Below are 20,341 nucleotides of genomic sequence, written 5' to 3' on the forward strand. Positions count from 1 at the left end.
AACTCCTGAGCCGTGAAGGTCAAACTGATCCCTAACTCCTGAGGGTTAAACTGATCCCTAACTCCCGAGCCATGAGGATCAAATTGATCCCTAACTCCTGAGCCGTGTTGACCCCCCCAGGCCTCACGGGTGGAGGCTGGTGATTAAGCCAGCTCTTATCTCCCGCCTTTTATCACATCCCCGGCGGCAACACTCCCAACGCAGGACGCCCACAGATAACATCATTTAATGGACGTGTCCCTGGGAGACGCCCCCACGCCAGGAGGGCGTCTGGCTCCTGCTGGGGGAGAGGCCCCTGGTGGAGAGGCAGGTGTCACTCTAACTTAGCTGGGGTTAATGTGTGTGTGTGTGTGTGTGTGTGTGTGTGTGTGTGTGTGTGTGTGTGTGTGTGGCAGATCTAGCTTGCCTTACGACAGGTCGATCTGAGTGGGCAAGCGTCGATCTGAGTGAGCTAGGGTCGATCTGAGTTGGCTAGGGTCGGATCTGAGTGGGCTAGGGTCGATCTGAGTGGGCAAGGGTCGATCTGAGTGGGCTAGGGTCGATCTGAGTGGGCTAGGGTCGATCTGAGTGGGCTAGGGTCGATCTGAGTGGGCTAGGGTCGATCTGAGTGGGCTAGGGTCGATCTGAGTGGGCAAGGGTCGATCTGAGTGGGCTAGGGTCGATCTGAGTAGGCAAGGGTCGATCTGAGTGGGCTAGGGCCGATCTGAGTGGGCAAGGGTCGATCTGAGCGGGCAAGGGTCGATCTGAGCGGGCAAGGGTCGATCTGAGTGGGCAAGGGTCGATCTGAGTGGGCAAGGGTCGATCTGAGTGGGCAAGGGTCGATCTGAGTGGGCAAGGGTCGATCTGAGTGGGCAAGGGCCGTTCTGAGTGGTCAAGAGCTGATGTGAGTGGGCAAAAGACGATGTGAGTGGGCAAAAGCCGATCCGAGTGGTCAAGAGCTGATCTGAGTGTGCAAGAGCCGATCTGAGTGGTCAAGAGCTGATCTGAGTGGGCAAGACCTGATCTGAGTAGGCAAAAGCCGATCTGAGTAGGCAAGAACGGATCTGAGTGGTCAAGATCTGATCTGAGTCGGCAGGAGCTGAGTGGTCAAGAGCTGATCTGAGTGGTCAAGAGCTGATCTGAGTGGGCAAGAGCTGATCTGAGTGAGCAAGAACGGATCTGAGTGGCCAATAGCCTATCTGAGAGAGCAAAAGCCGATCTGAAAAGGCAAAAGCCAATCTGAGTGGTCAAGAGCTGATCTGAGAGGGCAAAAGCCGATCTGAGTGGGCAAGAGCCGATCTGAGTGGGCAAAAGCCGATCTGAGTGGGCAAGAGCCGATCTGAGTGGGCAAGAGCTGATAGGCGCGGGCAAGAGAGGATCTAAGCCTGTAAGAGTGGGGGGAGGAGACTCGCTGAAAGTGAGTGGGAGGGAACGCGCATGAACTGGGAGGGCCCACTCGTGCGTAAGGGGGAGGGAGAGGGGAAAGGGGACGGAGAGGGGAATGAAGGGGAGGGGACGAGGTGGAGTGGGGGGGGGTCATCTGTGTACATGGGTGGCAGCAGATGTTCTCCTCAGTGGATAAGATCCACCTGGCTGATCCACAAGGCTCAGCTTAAAAAACGCTTCCACAGGTGAGGGAGAAGCTTACCCAGTGAGAGGATGGAGCTTGCCCATGTGGGGGAGGGAGAAGGTTATCCAGTGAGAGGATGGAGCTTGCCCATGTGGGGGGGAGAAGCTTACCCAGTGGGAGGATGGAGCTTGTCCATGTGGGGGAGGGAGAAGCTTACCCAATGGGAGGATGGAGCTTGCCCATGTGGGGGGGAGAAGCTTACCCAGTGGGAGGATGGAGCTTGTCCATGTGGGGGGGGGGGGGGAGAAGCTTACCCAATGGGTGGATGGAGCTTGCCCATGTGGGGGGGGAGAAGGTTACCCAGTGGGCGGATGGAGCTTGACCATGTGGGGGAGGGAGAAGCTTACCCAATGGGAGGATGGAGCTTGCCCATGTGGGGGGGAGAAGCTTACCCAGTGGGAGGATGGAGCTTGTCCATGTGGGGGAGGGAGAAGCTTACCCAATGGGAGGATGGAGCTTGCCCATGTGGGGGGGAGAAGCTTACCCAGTGGGAGGATGGAGCTTGTCCATGTGGGGGGGGGGGGGAGAAGCTTACCCAGTGGTTGGAAGAAGCTTGCCCAGGCAGGGACAAGCTTACCCACTGGGAGGACAGAGCTTGCCCAGGTGGGGAGAAGCTTATCCAGTGGGGTGGATAGAGCTTGCCCAGGTGGGGAGAAGCCCACTTCCGAGGGGAAAGGGCAATACAAGATCTCAGCCAGGTGTAGCAAACCCCTTCCCCTGGGGGAGAGCGTGTAGCGACGCTTACCCCAGTGGGGTGGCTCACTCACCTGGGGTTGGGGGAGAAGAAGGTTAAGCTGGGGAGCTTACCTGGCTGGGGAGAACGATGAGGGCCACGCAGATCATGATGACCATGAAAAGCTGGGAGGGCCAGATGTCGGGGACGAAGTCGCCATAGCCCACGGTGGAGAACGTGACGATGACGTAGTAAACCGCTTGGAAGAGGTTCAGGTGGCGATGGCCGGCCCGCTGGAAGTGCTGGATCCCACACACGCTGCACCCAGGGGAGGAGACACACGACCTGCTGCATTAATGACCGTATGGCACGAGAGGGAGGCCACACGTTACGCAACTCCTCCTACGCCAAGGGCTACGTTACGCCCACGTTACGCAACTCCTTTCATGCTAAGGGCTGCGTGACGCAACTCCTTGTATGCCAAGGGCACCGTTACACAACTCCTTGCACGCCAAGGGCTGCGTTATGCAACTCCTATGTCGAGGGCTGCATTACGCAACTCCTCTTATGCCAAGGGCTGTGTAACGCAACTCCTTCTATGCCAAGGGCTGTGTAACGCAGCTCCTTCTATGCCAAGGGCCCCACAGAGCTTTCCATGGTTTACCCAAGACGCGTCTCATGTCCTGGTTCAATCCACTGACAGCACGTCGACCCCGGTATACCACATCGTTCCAATTCACTCTATTCCTTGCACGCCTTTCACCCTCCTGTATGTTCAGGCCCCGATCACTCAAAATCTTTTTCACTCCATCTTTCCACCTCCAATTTGGTCTCCCACTTCTCCTCGTTCCCTCTACCTCTGGCACATATATCCTCTTTGTCAATCTTTCCCCGCTCATTCTCTCCATGTGACCAAACCATTTTAAAGCACCCTCTTCTCTCTCAACCACGCTCTTTTTATTACCACACATCTCTCTTAACCTTTCATTACATACTCCATCAAACCACCTCAAAATCTATCTATCTCTCTATCTATATCTATATCTATCTATCTATCTATATATATATATATATATATATATATATATATATATATATATATACATTCTACTAGTTCGCTGTCTCCCGCGTTAGCGAGGTAGCGCAAGGAAACAGACGAAAGAATGGCCCAACCCACCCACACACACATGTATATACATAAACGCCTACACACACACACACACACACACACACACATATATAGACACCTATACATTTGAACGTATACATACATATACAACAACAGACTTATACACGTACATATACTTGCTGCCTTCATCCATATCACCTGGTAAAGACAAGACCCACCTGAGACTCACCTGGTAAAGACAAGACCCACCTGGGACTCACCTGGTAAAGACAAGACCCACCTGAGACTCACCTGGTAAAGACAAGACCCACCTGGGACTCACCTGGTAAAGACAAGACCCACCTGAGACTCACCTGGTAAAGACAAGACCCACCTGGGACTCACTTGGTAAAGACAAGACCCACCTGAGATTCACCTGGTAAAGACTAGACCCACCTGGGACTCACCTGGTAAAGACAAGACCCACCTGAGACTCACCTGGTAAAGACTAGACCCAAGAGACTCACCTGGTAAAGACAAGACCCACCTGGGACTCACCTGGTAAAGACTAGACCCAAGAGACTCACCTGGTAAAGACAAGACCCACCTGAGACTCACCTGGTAAAGAAAAGACCCATTTCAGACTCACTTGGTAAGACAAGAAACACGAGACTCACCTGGTGAAGACAAGACCCACCTGGGACTCACCTGGTAAAGACAAGACCCACCTGGGACTCACCTGGTAAAGACAAGACCCACCTGGGACTCACCTGGTAAAGACAAGACCCACCTGGGACTCACCTGGTAAAGACAAGATACACCTGGGACTCACCTGGTAAAGACAAGATACACCTGGGACGCACCTGGTAAAGACAAGACCCAAGAGACTCACCTGGCAAAGACAAGACCCACCTGGGACTCACCTGGCAAAGACAAGACCCACCTGAGACTCACCTGGTAAAGACAAGACCCATCTGAGACTCACCTGGTAAAGACAAGACCCACCTGAGACTCACCTGGTAAAGACAAGACCCACCTGAGACTCACCTGGTAAAGACAAGACCCACCTGAGACTCACCTGGTAAAGACAAGACCCACCTGGGACTCACCTGGTAAAGACAAGACCCAAGAGACTCACCTGGCAAAGACAAGACCCACCTGAGACTCACCTGGTAAAGACAAGACCCAAGAGACTCACCTGGCAAAGACAAGACCCACCTGAGACTCACCTGGTAAAGACAAGACCCATCTGAGACTCACCTGGTAAAGACAAGACCCACCTGAGACTCACCTGGTAAAGACAAGACCCACCTGAGACTCACCTGGTAAAGACAAGACCCACCTGGGACTCACCTGGTAAAGACAAGGCCCAAGAGACTCACCTGGCAAAGACAAGACCCACCTGAGACTCACCTGGTAAAGACAAGACCCACCTGAGACTCACCTGGTAAAGACAAGACCCACCTGAGACTCACCTGGTAAAGACAAGACCCACCTGGGACTCACCTGGTAAAAACAAGACCCACCTGGGACTCACCTGGTAAAGACAAGACCCACCTGGGACTCGCCTGGTAAAGACAAGACCCAAGAGACTCACCTGGCAAAGACAAGACCCACCTGAGACTCACCTGGCAAAGACAAGACCCACCTGAGACTCACCTGGTAAAGACAAGACCCATCTGAGACTCACCTGGTAAAGACAAGACCCACCTGAGACTCACCTGGTAAAGACAAGACCCACCTGAGACTCACCTAGTAAAGACAAGACCCACCTGGGACTCACCTGGTAAAGACAAGACCCAAGAGACTCACCTGGCAAAGACAAGACCCAAGAGACTCACCTGGCAAAGACAAGACCCAAGAGACTCACCTGGCAAAGACAAGACCCAAGAGACTCACCTGGCAAAGACAAGACCCAAGAGACTCACCTGGCAAAGACAAGACCCACCTGAGACTCACCTGGCAAAGACAAGACCCAAGAGACTCGCCTGGCAAAGACAAGACCCACCTGAGACTCACCTGGCAAAGACAAGACCCACCTGAGACTCACCTGGCAAAGACAAGACCCAAGAGACTCACCTGGCAAAGACAAGACCCACCTGAGACTCACCTAGTAAAGACAAGACCCACCTGGGACTCACCTGGTAAAGACAAGACCCAAGAGACTTACCTGGTAAAGACAAGACCCAAGAGACTCACCTGGTAAAGACAAGACCCAAGAGACTCACCTGGTAAAGACAAGACCCACCTGGGACTCACCTGGTAAAGACAAGACCCACCTGAGACTCACCTGGTAAAGACAAGGACCACCTGAGACTCACCTGGTAAAGACTAGACCCACCTGAGACTCACCTGGTAAAGACAAGGACCACATGAGACTCACCTGGTAAAGAAAAGACCCATTTCAGACTCACCTGGTAAAGACTAGACCCACCTGAGACTCACCTGGTAAAGACAAGGACCACATGAGACTCACCTGGTAAAGAAAAAACCCATTTCAGACTCACCTGGTAAAGACTAGACCCACCTGAGACTCACCTGGTAAAGACAAGGACCACATGAGAGACTACTGGTAAAGACAAGACCCATTTCAGACTCACCTGGTAAAGACAAGGACCACCTGGGACTCACCTGGTAAAGACAAGACACATGAATGTGGCTGAGAGGATCATGAGTTGCTGACTGAGCGCCGACTGCGACCTCTGCATGGCGCGGTGGAGATCGTTCTGCATGGCAGAGAGGAAGAAAAAAAAGAAAAGGAAAATGATCATCAGGTTCATTCCAGTCCACGCTGGTAACACCGTGGCTGTGGTCGTTCCAATGATGGGGGGGTCGTCATGGAAAGGTGGGAGGAGGTGGTCAGGGAAGAGGTCGTTAAAACAAAGATTCTAACGAGCAATTTAGCTTTTTGTTGGGTCAAGTAATCAACAGGTGCGTCACATTCTTTTTTGGCTTCTAGATTTCAGACGGAATAAGATTTTGTTTGCAATGTGTGAAAATATAGCGTCCTAGCTACGTCTCTTCGTTGTATATCAACTGACTGTTATATTTCTCTCTTGTGTCTCCCCTGATGATGTGATTATTACACGAAAGTGCACTAGGGAACTTATCGTGTTTCATTTCCCCCCGTGGACTCGTGGGAGTATATATATATATATATATATATATATATATATATATATATATATATATATATATATATATATATATATTCAATCCTGTTATTCAATACTAGAGCAACGGTGCACAAAAGAGGACATCGGGGCCCAATCCGGCAGTCTCCAAGCATCTGGTCACATCCATATCATTCACGTATATATACAGACGTGTTTCTCTTATCCGGACTCCTCCATAAACCGGATTGTTCGCTGGGGAGGAGGTTCGGGGTTTGAAGACCCACTGTATTGGTTTAGCAGGTTATGGAGAGTCAAGTCAGTTCGTCAGTGGTTTTCGAAGTGGGAGAATAATCTCTTACATGCTACGTCATACATATGAACGGCACACACACACACACACACACACACACACACACACACACACACACACACACAAGGCTCTCGTATAGAAACATCTGTTAATAAAACTGAGAAATTAATTGCGGTCAATTGTATTTACATCTTATTTGTGGATCGAAGGGCCATTTTGAGAATCCTGTACAAATCAATATGTAATTTCATCTTTATTCTCAGACTTGAGCAAAAAACGGTGCATTGAATGATGAATATGATAACCATGGAGCACGACGGGGTACGACCCTGGGGCACGACGGGGTACGACCCTGAGGCACGACGGATTCGACCCTGAGGCACGACGGGGTACGACCCTGAGGCACGACGGGGTACGACCCTGAGGCACGACGGGTTACGACCCTGAGGCACGACGGGGTACGACCCTGAGGCACGACGGGGTACGACCCTTAGGCACGACGGGGTACGACCCTGAGGCACGACGGGGTACGACCCTGAGGCACGACGGGTTACGACCCTGAGGCACGACGGATTCGACCCTGAGGCACGACGGATTCGACCCTGAGACACGACGGGGTACGACCCTGAGGCACGACGGATTCGACCCTGAGGCACGACGGGGTACGACCCTGAGGCACGACGGGGTACAACCCTGAGGCACGACGGGGTACAACCCTGAGGCACGACGGGGTACGACCCTTAGGCACGACGGATTCGACCCTGAGGCACGACGGATTCGACCCTGAGACACGACGGGGTACGACCCTGAGGCACGACGGGGTACGACCTTGAAGCACGACGGGGTACGACCTTGAAGCACGACGGATACGACTCCCTCAGGTACGACCCTGAGGCACGACCTCGAGTACGACAATGATGGCGTGACCTTGACCGGCCAGGTCCAAGGTTAAGCAATCGTCCCCAGTGGTCGTTTACGTCGAGGTCTGGGGGTCGACAATCCCAGCAAAGTCTCATTTCTGGACACAACGTCACAGGAAGGGATAATCTGTGCCCCCGTGGCATGCGAGTGTTACTAATTCCCTAATGTGGTACGCAGGTTGTAGAACTAATCAACGTCACAGTAAGTGACAATCTAGGCCCCCGTGGCATGTGAGTGTTACTAATTTCCTAGCGCATGTTCAGGAGGTACAAGAGCCCTACGGTGGCAAGGACACGCTCCTGACGAAGACCTGACGGAGGAAAAAGTAATCCGGAAGGTATGGGAGGTAGAGCGACGGATGGCCGGGTTAGATCATCAGTGAGTTAGGAGAGAATCGAGGGAGACGTACTGTCTCGACGGGAAATTTATACAAGTAGATTATGTAAGTAGGTGAGCGGCATTACGAAACTACGAGGGGCGAAAGAAGTAACGAAGCGTGTCGTGGTGTGTCGTGCAGGCAGTGGGAGGCTGTAGGGAGGAGAACGACACAACGGTCGCTGAAGACGAACACGACCGAACTGTTGATGACGCTGACCAGAGGCAAAAGACGACAGAAACTGAAGAGCGACCAACTAGTTATTAGATAATTGGTCTCCACTGCCTCTCCACACGAGCCGAAGCATAAACGTAACAATACGGACCAGAAAACAAATGACTGAAATGAGAAGAGCATCAGATTTAAACCATAAACAAGGCCAAGGAATTGCTTCAAATGTTCAGAATAAAAACGTTCTTTAAATACTTTTATTCTAAGGGTCTTAATGACGAGGGAGGTAGTTGGTCGTGGACAGGCGTCAGACGACGAGAGAGTGACGACTTAAACTAGACAGGCAGACAGACATATAGATAGACAGTCAGACAGACAGAGAGATAGACAGACATAGATATATGTAAATAGTAAGCACAGTATAAAGGAGACGAGCTGAACTTGGTGGGCTAAAATTTGGTTTGGACGTATGGAGAGGATGAGTGAAGATGATCAACAGGTCCTCAGATGTGGAGGGAGTGAGGAGCAAGCATAACATCAAGGTGTAGGTGGCATATGGTCGAGTGCGAGACCTATAGCTCTCGTGGTACCGAGACACGGGCGTTACCGGACTCCTCCTGCCTGTATGTTACAGCCCCCGGGAGATGAAAATTAACTCCGGCGAGGCTGCACCAACACCTCTTGACGACGGGGACTACACACACACACACACACACACACACACACACACACACACCGAAATTCTCACTCTAATTAGGTCCATCTCTTCGCTAATGGATTTTTCTCTCTCATATATATATATATATATATATATATATATATATATATATATATATATATATATATATTATGCCCTTCAAAAATAAGGATTCGAACCCAGGACCTTCTGCGTGGTATATACGTGTCTATGTGTTTGTGTATATATATATATATATATATATATATATATATATATATATATATATATATATATATATATATATATATATATATATATATATATCAGTATGGAAGAGGTAAGTAACTTACCCCGACTCACATGAAATGAAACCCCAAGAGTTCCAAGTTGTATTGCAAGACATTCTCAGTGGAACCGAGTAGCCTTGAGAATGTCTGGCAATGGAGACGAAAGCTTGGGATTCTTGCGTCTTCAATTCCTGTCAGTTTGGGTCATCATACGTGTATATTATTATTATTATTATTATTATTATTATCATTATTATTATTATCTATTATTATCATGATACATAATCGGTGTTTCTCGCGTCAGCGAAGTAGCGCCAGGAAACAGACGAAGAATGGCCTAACCACACACACACACACACACACACACACACACACACACACACACACAATCCCAGAAATACTTGATATCATTGAGATTTGTCCATATAAAAAGTTTGGATGAAGACCTAATCTGGATAGAACAACCCACTCATAACACAGGGCGCCTCTAGCGGCTCCCAGCGGCAACTCTAGCTTTACGCTGTGGTGGTGCGATGGGGCTGAATAAGACCCACGTCCTTTTTTCTCTACTCATTTCATACGTGTGTCTGGTAGCATCTGCTGGAGCTGTGCGCCCGGACAGCCCCCTGTCTCGACCAACCGGAGGCGTCCCCAGCCCTCTGTGTCAACAGGCAGAGACACGAGTGGGGGAGGGGGGGTTTTGTTCGATAAACCTTCGACCAGTCGCTCACTGATCGAAGCTGTGTACTGATACGCCTCCTTTAACAGGCAGCGACGGACGAGAACTGGCTCGGGGTTCGACAAGAGGCATCAAAGAGCGACCCTGTCCCGAGTGCTCGATTTCAACAGGTGGAGATACAGAGAGGGGGGGGGTTCGACAGATCTTGGATCGTGGGGGGGTGTTCCGTCCGAGACAGTGCCAGACCTGTACTCTGTCTTGATAGGCAGGGACGCAAATGGCTCTGTTCAGGTTCTTCCAGGCGTTTACCCGAAACTCTGGGACTTCAGTATGTCTTATGGCTACTGTATGTGCGCGGTGAAGTATGGCGAATAAAGAGACGCTTCCCATCACATCAGATCTCTAATACTCTTCGAACTTTGCTTTCTCCTACTCACACACGCTGGATCATTATGAGTTTTGCTCCCTCCTACTCACACAAACTCGATCATTATGAACTATGCTCCCTCCTACTCACACACGCTGTATCATCACGAACTATGCTTCCTCCTACTCACACACACTATATGAACTTTGCTTCCTCCTACTCACACACACTAGATCATTACGAACTTTGCCTCTCCCCACTCACACACACACTGAATCATTACGAACTTTGCCTCCTCCTACTCACACACACTGGATCATTACGAACTTTGCCTCTTCCTACTCACACACACTGGATCAGTACGAACTTTGCCTCTTCCTACTCACACACGCTGTATCATCACGAACTTTGCTTCCTCCTACTCACACACACTGGATCATTACGAACTTTGCCTCTTCCTACTCACACACACTGGATCATTACGATCTTTGCCTCTTCCTACTCACACACACTGGATCATTATGAACTTTGCCTCTTCCTACTCACACACACACACACTGGATCATTACGAACTTTGCCTCTTCCTACTCACACACACTGGATCATTACGATCTTTGCCTCTTCCTACTCACACACACTGATCATTACGATCTTTGCCTCTTCCTACTCACACACACTGGATCATTACGAACTTTGCCTCTTCCTACTCACACACACTGGATCATTACGAACTTTGCCTCTTCCTACTCACACACACTGGATCATTACGAACTTTGCCTCTTCCTACTCACACACACACACTGGATCATTACGAACTTTGCCTCTTCCTACTCACACACACACTGGATCATTACGAACTTTGCCTCTTCCTACTCACACACACTGGATCATTACGAACTTTGCCTCTTCCTACTCACACACACATTGGATCATTACGAACTTCGCCTCTTCCTACTCACACACACTGATCATTACGAACTTTGCCTCTTCCTACTCACACACACTGGATCATTACGAACTCTGCCTCTTCCTACTCACACACATATTGGATCATTACGAACTTTGCCTCTTCCTACTCGCACACATTGGATCATTACGTACTTTGCCTCTTCCTACTCACACAGACTGGATCATTATGAACTTTGCCTCTTCCTACTCACATACATATTGGATCATTACGTACTTTGCCTCTTCCTACTCACACACACATGGGATCATTACGAACTTTGCCTCTTCCTACTCACACACACTGGATCATTACGAACTTTGCCTCTTCCTACTCACACACACATTGGATCATTACGAACTTTGCTTCTTCCTACTTACACACACATTGGATCATTACGAACTTTGCCTCTTCCTACTCACACACACATTGGATCATTACGAACTCTGCCTCTTCCTACTCACACACACACTGTATCATTACGAACTTTGCCTCTTCCTACCCACACACACTGGATCATTACGAACTTTGCCTCTTCCAACTCACACACACTGGATCATTACGAACTTTGCCTCTTCCAACTCACACACACTGGATCATTACGAACTTTGCCTCTTCCTACTCACACACACTGGATCATTATAAACTCACCGATACATTAGTGGGTTCTATAGTTTTGGTTGACTGAAATATCGGTTGCCGATGCCCGTGGCCCGGCCCAGATTCGCGCAGATAGAAACAGACGAGAGGCAGCTGGCATGTGAGAGATGACGTGCGCCTCATTAAGTGGCAGGGAAAGGGGGTGAGTTATTGTAAGAGGTGGTGGGAGAGAGGCATGATGTCATTACAGGGAAGCGCTCTGTCCAATAATGAGATCTGGAAAACCGTCATATTTTACTTGAAGGTGAATTAAAAAGTTATTAACATTCATAGGGGCACTTGGGAAATGGCATGGCAAGTTCAAATGGCCATTTCTTAAAGTCCAACAGCTTTAAATAAAGGGATTTAAGTAGCCTTTATAAAGTGGGAAGGTCACGCCTGAGCTATTTGCAAGGGAAAGTATCTTTTCGTTATCATGAAACAGGATATCATAACACGTCGAAAACATTAGGATATCATGTGACATCATCATCAGACAGGAGAGCAAAATTCGTCTGGAGCCTTATGATATCATAAAGATACAAGATATCACAATGCGACGGGGAGGGAGGGGACCGCCTGGAGCCTTATGATATCATAACGATACAAGATATCACAATGCGACGTGGAGGGAGGGGACCGCTATGCCTTTAAGTACATCACAGGGAGAGGCCGTGACGTCATCATCGCGTAGCGAGGGAGAATATGACGTCACCAACGTTCACGGAAGGGTACGACGTCATCGTTTTGGAGAGAGAGAGAGAGAGAGAGAGAGAGAGAGAGAGAGAGAGAGAGAGAGAGAGAGAGAGAGAGAGAGAGAGAGAAACTTTGATTCTCAAACCGGTTGGGTTTGAATGTTTCACTTCTCTTCACAAAAGTTTTGGAGAGAGAGAGAGAGAGAGAGAGAGAGAGAGAGAGAGAGAGAGAGAGAGAGAGAGAGAGAGAGAGAGAGAGAGAACTTTGATTCTCGAACTGGTTGGGTTTGAATGTTTCACTTCTCTTCACAATAGAAGACCTTTTTGAAATATTCAGTTAATGTCTTGGACGATATTCATTTACCTGTGTCAGAGTCTTGTCTTCACTTCATTGATAAAATTGCGTATAAAGGACTGCGTATTTCAGTTTAAAGGAGATTATTACGCTTAGACCCTCTCTCATCTGCATCAAGTAATCTTTACATGAAACACTTTGAAACAAAATTACTGATACCTTACCCTCTTAGGTATGTAGTTAATGTTCTCTGTGTTTGGCCAACAAATGAAAATTTACAAACATTTCTCCCTTTACTTAACAATTTAGTAACTTCAACAACTTTACTGGAGAAGTTGAAAATAATGGTATGTTGCCATTTTGACATTGCATGATCCACAGGGGTGGAAACGTGTTTAAGATATACAGAAAACCTACTAATTTATGCTCATATATCCATCATTACTTACCTCAACATGACAATTAAATTATCATTTCAATCTATGTTCCTTAGGGCATTACGTATATGCAATCCAGAGTATATTGATGATGAGTTTGAGAAGATATATTCTATTGGATCTTTCATCGATAAATCCCTTAAGTTGGCAAAGAAATCATTTTATATAGTTGAGCCCAAACCTCCCATTGACACCAAGAATCTTTTAGTTCTCCCTTTTATTAATACTTTTACTTTAATTCCCATGTTGCTGAAATCCTTTCATGTAAATGTTGCCTTCAGCAACACTAATACTATAAAGAATATCTTAATCAGGAACTACCCAGAAGATTCTCCTGGATGCATCTATAAAGTGCCATGTAGAAATTGATAAATTTTATGTTGGGCAGACTGGTAAGGATCTTTCGGTTAGACTGAAGCAACATAAATATAGTATAAGAACGGGACAAGAATCAAATGCCTTGTTTAATCACGTTAAAAACTATGATCATTGTATTGACTGGAGTAATGCCATCTCAGTTATTAACTAAGTCCAGTACCACGAGAAACATCAGTGAATCTTCTATTATTAAATACACAGGGAATTGTAATCTTAATATTCATGATGGTCTATACAAATTAGATAACTATGTTGGTAAAACTTACAAACAATTCACCTTCTTGTTCACATAACTAGTATATGATACGCTCGTTGTTTGTCTTGGACAATGGCATGTTTGTCAAATGGCGTCCTAGCTTCGTCTCTTCGTTGTATATCAACTGACTGTTATATTTCCCTCTTGTGTCTCCCCTAATGATGTGATTATTACACGAAAGTGCACTTGGGGATTTACTGTGTTTCATTTTCCCCATGGATTAGAATATATATATATATATATATATATATATATATATATATATATATATATATATATATATATATATATTTTTTTTTTTTTTTCTTTTTTATACTTTGTCGCTGTCTCCCGCGTTTGCGAGGTAGCGCAAGGAAACAGACGAAAGAAATGGCCCAACCCCCCCCCCATACACATGTATATACATACGTCCACACACGCAAATATACATACCTACACAGCTTTCCATGGTTTACCCCAGACGCTTCACATGCCTTGATTGAATCCACTGACAGCACGTCAACCCCGGTATACCACATCGCTCCAATTCACTCTATCCTTGCCCTCCTTTCACCCTCCTGCATGTTCAGGCCCCGATCACACAAAATCTTTTTCACTCCATCTTTCCACCTCCAATTTGGTCTCCCTCTTCTCCTTGCTCCCTCCACCTCAGACACATATATCCTCTTGGTCAATCTTTCCTCACTCATCCTCTCCATGTGCCCAAACCACTTCAAAACACCCTCTTCTGCTCTCTCAACCACGCTCTTTTTATTTCCACACATCTCTCTTACCCTTACGTTACTCACTCGATCAAACCACCTCACACCACACATTGTCCTCAAACATCTCATTTCCAGCACATCCATCCTCCTGCGCACAACTCTATCCATAGCCCACGCCTCGCAACCATACAACATTGTTGGAACCACTATTCCTTCAAACATACCCATTTTTGCTTTCCGAGATAATGTTCTCGACTTCCACACATTCTTCAAGGCCCCCAGAATTTTCGCCCCCTCCCCCACCCTATGATCCACTTCCGCTTCCATGGTTCCATCCGCTGCCAGATCCACTCCCAGATATCTAAAACACTTCACTTCCTCCAGTTTTTCTCCATTCAAACTCACCTCCCAATTGACTTGACCCTCAACCCTACTGTACCTAATAACCTTGCTCTTATTCACATTTACTCTTAACTTTCTTCTTCCACACACTTTACCAAACTCAGTCACCAGCTTCTGCAGTTTCTCACATGAATCAGCCACCAGCGCTGTATCATCAGCGAACAACAACTGACTCACTTCCCAAGCTCTCTCATCCCCAACAGACTTCATACTTGCCCCTCTTTCCAAAACTCTTGCATTTACCTCCCTAACAACCCCATCCATAAACAAATTAAACAACCATAGAGACATCACACACCCCTGCCGCAAACCTACATTCACTGAGAACCAATCACTTTCCTCTCTTCCTACACGTACACATGCCTTACATCCTCGATAAAAACTTTTCACTGCTTCTAACAACTTTCCTCCCACACCATATATTCTTAATACCTTCCACAGAGAATCTCTATCAACTCTATCATATGCCTTCTCCAGATCCATAAATGCTACATACAAATCCCTTTGCTTTTCTAAGTATTTATCACATACATTCTTCAAAGCAAACACCTGATCCACACATCCTCTACCACTTCTGAAACCACACTGCTCTTCCCCAATCTGATGCTCTGTACATGCCTTCACCCTCTCAATCAATACCCTCCCATATAATTTACCAGGAATACTCAACAAACTTATACCTCTGTAATTTGAGCACTCACTCTTATCCCCTTTGCCTTTGTACAATGGCACTATGCACGCATTCCGCCAATCCTCAGGCACCTCACCATGAGTCATACATACATTAAATAACCTTACCAACCAGTCAACAATACAGTCACCCCCTTTTTTAATAAATTCCACTGCAATACCATCCAAACCTGCTGCCTTGCCGGCTTTCATCTTCCGCAAAGCTTTCACTACCTCTTCTCTGTTTACCAAATCATTTTCCCTAACCCTCTCACTTTGCACACCACCTCGACCAAAACACCCTATATCTGCCACTCTATCATCAAACACATTCAACAAACCTTCAAAATACTCACTCCATCTCCTTCTCACATCACCACTACTTGTTTTCACCTCCTCATTTGCGCCCTTCACTGAAGTTCCCATTTGCTCCCTTGTCTTACGCACTTTATTTACCTCCTTCCAGAACATCTTTTTATTCTCCCTAAAATTTAATGATACTCTCTCACCCCAACTCTCATTTGCCCTTTTTTTCACCTCTTGCACCTTTCTCTTGACCTCCTATCTCTTTCTTTTATACATCTCCCACTCAATTGCATTTTTTCGCTGCAAAAATCGTCCAAATGCCTCTTTCTTCTCTTTCACTAATACTCTTACTTCTTCATCCCACCACTCACTACCCTTTCTAATCAACCCACCTCCCACTCTTCTCATGCCACAAGCATCTTTTGCGCAATCCATCACTGATTCCCTAAATACATCCCATTCCTCCCCCACTCTCCTTGCTTCCATTGTTCTCACCTTTTTCCATTCTGTACTCAGCCTCTCCTGGTACTTCCTCACACAGGTCTCCTTCTCAAGCTCACTTACTCTCACCACCCTCTTCACCCCAACATTCACTCTTCTTTTCTGAAAACCCATACAAATCTTCACCTTAGCCTCCACAAGATAATGATCAGACATCCCTCCAGTTGCACCTCTCAGCACATTAACATCCAAAAGTCTCTCTTTCGCACGCCTGCCAATTAACACGTAATCCAATAACGCTCTCTGGCCATCTCTCCTACTTACATACGTATACTTATGTATATCTCGCTTTTTAAACCAGGTATTCCCAATCATCAGTCCTTTTTCAGCACAAATCTACAAGCTCTTCACCATTTCCATTTACAACACTGAACACCCCATGTATACCAATTATTCCCTCAACTGCCACATTACTCACCTTTGCATTCAAATCACCCATCACTATAACCCGGTCTCGTGCATCAAAACCACTAACACACTCATTCAGCTGCTCCCAAAACACTTGCCTCTATATATATATATACTTTTTTCTTTCAAACTATTCGCCATTTCCCACATTAGCGAGGTAGCGTTAAGAACAGAGGACTGGGCCTTTGAGGGAATATCCTCACTTGGCCATCTTCTCTGTTCCTTCTTTTGCCCTCTTTTTCACCACGTGCACCTTTCTCTTGACCTCCCGCCTCTTTCTTTTATACATCTCCCAGTCATTTGCACTATTTCCCTGCAAAACTCGTCCAAACTCTCCTCTCTTTCACTAACAATCTTACTTCTTCATCCCACCACTCACTACCCTTTCTAACCTGCCCACCTCCCACGCTTCTCATGCAACAAGCATCTTTTACGCAGGCCATCACTGCTTCCCTAAATACATCCATATATATATATATATATATATATATATATATATATATATATATATATATATATATTGGAAAGGATCACAATTTTGCGCGTGATCAAGAGATTTCTCTCTTGTGTCTCCCCTGATGATGTGATTGTTACACGAAAGTGCACTTCGGAACTTTTCGTGTTTCATTTTCCCCGTGGACTCATAGGAATATATATATATATATATATATATATATATATATATATATATATATATATATATATATATATATATATTTCAAACTATCAAACTATTCGCCATTTCCCGCATTAGCAAGGTAGCGTTAAGAACAGAGGACTGGGCCTCTGAGGGAATATCCTCACCTGGCCCCCTTCTCTGTTCCTTCTTTTGGAAAATAAAAAAAAAAAAAAAAAAAAAATGAGAGGGGAGGATTTCCAGCCCCCCGCTCCCTCCCCTTTTGGTCGCCTTCTACGACACGCAGGGAATACGTGGGAAGTATTCTTTCTCCCCTATCCCTATAAATATATATATATATATATATATTGGTGCAAACAGACTCTATGTAATTAAGGTTACTCAACAAGTGGAAGGTCACCTTTGACAAAGTTGTACCATTAAGAGTACAGTTTTGTTAAAGAACTTATCACTCCAAACGAGTCTACATTTCCCTGCAACTGGAAGTAGTACAGCCTTGTGGGATGCAGGAGACTTTAAAAAGAAGCCTTGGAAATTGGTCCTAGGGTAGTCATGTATGAAATGAATATCAATATAACACTTTATATCCTATGGTCCTGACCGGTGGACGTGGCAAGCTCTCCGAGTGCTGCAGGACTTCTGGGGCAGGAAGGTATGGTAAGATTCATTCTGTATATATGAAGAATTAACGAGGCAAAACAACAATCCATGCTAGCACCAACCCTCTCATGAAGAGAATGAGTGAAGAAAGGTCGACAAAGAGGATATATGTGTCAAAAAGAAGGGAACAAGAATGGGGAGACGAAATTGCAGATTGATGGATGGAGTGACATAGATTTTAGCAACTGGGTCCTGAATATGCAGGAGGGTGAAAAGTTTGCATCAGATAGAGTGCATTGGAACAATGTGGTATACTGGGGTTGAAATGCTGTCAGTGGACTTAACCAGGGCATGTTAAACCTCCAGGGTAAACCATGAAAAAATATGTTGGGCCTGGGGGTGGACAAGGAGCTGTGAGTTTTTGCTATTTTATCCAAGACAAGGTAGCGTCAAGAACAGATGACCAAGCCTAAGAAGAAAATTCTCCATATATATATATATATATATGAGAGAAAGGGAGGGGACAATACGAGTACAAAAAACTAAAAATGTTTGAATAATCACGTTAGAAATCACGCCATGTTTTAATATTCCATGTTTGTCTGCATGAACATCTTATGCCAATGTCTTCATTATATACAAGATGCATTGTTATATTCCTCCCATCAAATCACGTAAGTGGAACGGGAGAAAATGGAGAAAATACTCGAAGCGACGCGAAAGGACGCCACAAGGTAAATGGGTGGGAGGGGAAATCTTCATGCATTGTGAGCACATCGAGTGCCATCACTTTTCATGTACAATGTGGGTTAAAGTTCGCGACTCATACACTCAAAAGGCGAGCTGAGAAGACTCTCAGACTCTTAAGGACTACCAGCAGGACTCATGACTCGTATATACTTCCTCAAAGGCTTCTATGCTTCCACAGAGACCTGGTCTCACAGCACTCCCAACTATATACACCAAGGAGTTACGTCATAGGACTATAGATGCAACAATAAAGCGCCTTTGGAGTTACGTCATAGGACTATAGATGCAACAATAAAGCTCCTCCTTCGTAGTCCTCATCATAGACACTCACACAGAGGCTGCCCCACAAGGTTCGCGCATACACTCGAGACTACATCTTTTGATATGAAGGTCGGACCTCGCGGAGAGAAGGTTCAAATGATAAGGCAGAAAGAATCAGATCTTCAAGAAACATGGAGGAAGGCATGTAGCTTCAACACAGAATGGGTTCAGATCCAGGAAGGAATCAGATCCTCAAAGAACACGAAGGAGACTTACGTCTTTAACAAAGAGGGGGTTCAGATCCAGAAGAAAGGAATCTGATCTTCAAGAAGCAGGAAGGAGGCTTGTACCTTCAACACAAAAGGGATTCAGATCCAGAAGGAAGGATATAATCCTATGTATATCATGTTAAATCAGAGGGACAGAGGATGCCACACTGAACACGCAAATATTTAACTCAGAGCAGACACGAGGTCTGGCCTTGAAGAGGATCCGATATCAAGTGTCAAGAATATGACCATTGCAATGGTTATTCTGGTCTTGGGTTTGGAAGGATCTGACCCCAGGCCAAGAGGGCCTTGACCCCAGGCCAGGAGGGCCCTGACCCCAGGCCAGGAGGGCCCTGACCCCAGGCCAGGAGGGCCCTGACCCCAGGCCAGGAGGGCTCTGACCCCAGGCCAGGAGGGCTCTGACCCCAGGCCAGGAGGGCCCTGACCCCAAGGCCAGGAGGGCTCTGACCCCAGGCCAAGAGGGCTCTGACCCCAGGCCAGGAGGGCCCTGACCCCAGGCCAGGAGGGCCCTGACCCCAGGCCAGGAGGGCCTTGACCCCAGGCCAGGAGGGCTCTGACCCCAGGCCAGGAGGGCCTTGACCCCAAGGCCAGGAGGGCTCTGACCCCAGGCCAAGAGGGCTCTGGCCCCAGGCCAGGAGGGCCCTGACCCCAGGCCAGGAGGGCCCTGACCCCAGGCCAGGAGGGCTCTGACCCCAGGCCAGGAGGGCCTTGACCCCAAGGCCAGGAGGGCTCTGACCCCAGGCCAAGAGGGCTCTGGCCCCAGGCCAGGAGGGCCTTGACCCCAAGGCCAGGAGGGCCCTGACCCCAGGCCAGGAGGGCTCTGACCCCAGGCCAGGAGGGCCTTGACCCCAAGGCCAGGAGGGCTCTGACC

At 47.2% G+C, this 20,341-nt stretch overlaps 1 protein-coding gene across 1 annotated transcript in view; it reads right to left on the reverse strand.

Moving 5' to 3' along the window:
• SLO2 (slowpoke 2) overlaps window positions 1-20,341 on the reverse strand; it is a 1,142,188-nt gene that overhangs the window by 570,930 nt on the left and 550,917 nt on the right. The window contains 2 exon segments of the mRNA XM_071691568.1: window positions 2,417-2,600; window positions 6,022-6,116. Coding sequence (XP_071547669.1) covers window positions 2,417-2,600; window positions 6,022-6,116 — 279 coding nt within the window.

Source organism: Panulirus ornatus, chromosome 50 (assembly GCF_036320965.1).
Source record: "Panulirus ornatus isolate Po-2019 chromosome 50, ASM3632096v1, whole genome shotgun sequence".
In the NCBI taxonomy this organism is placed as follows: domain Eukaryota; kingdom Metazoa; phylum Arthropoda; class Malacostraca; order Decapoda; family Palinuridae; genus Panulirus; species Panulirus ornatus.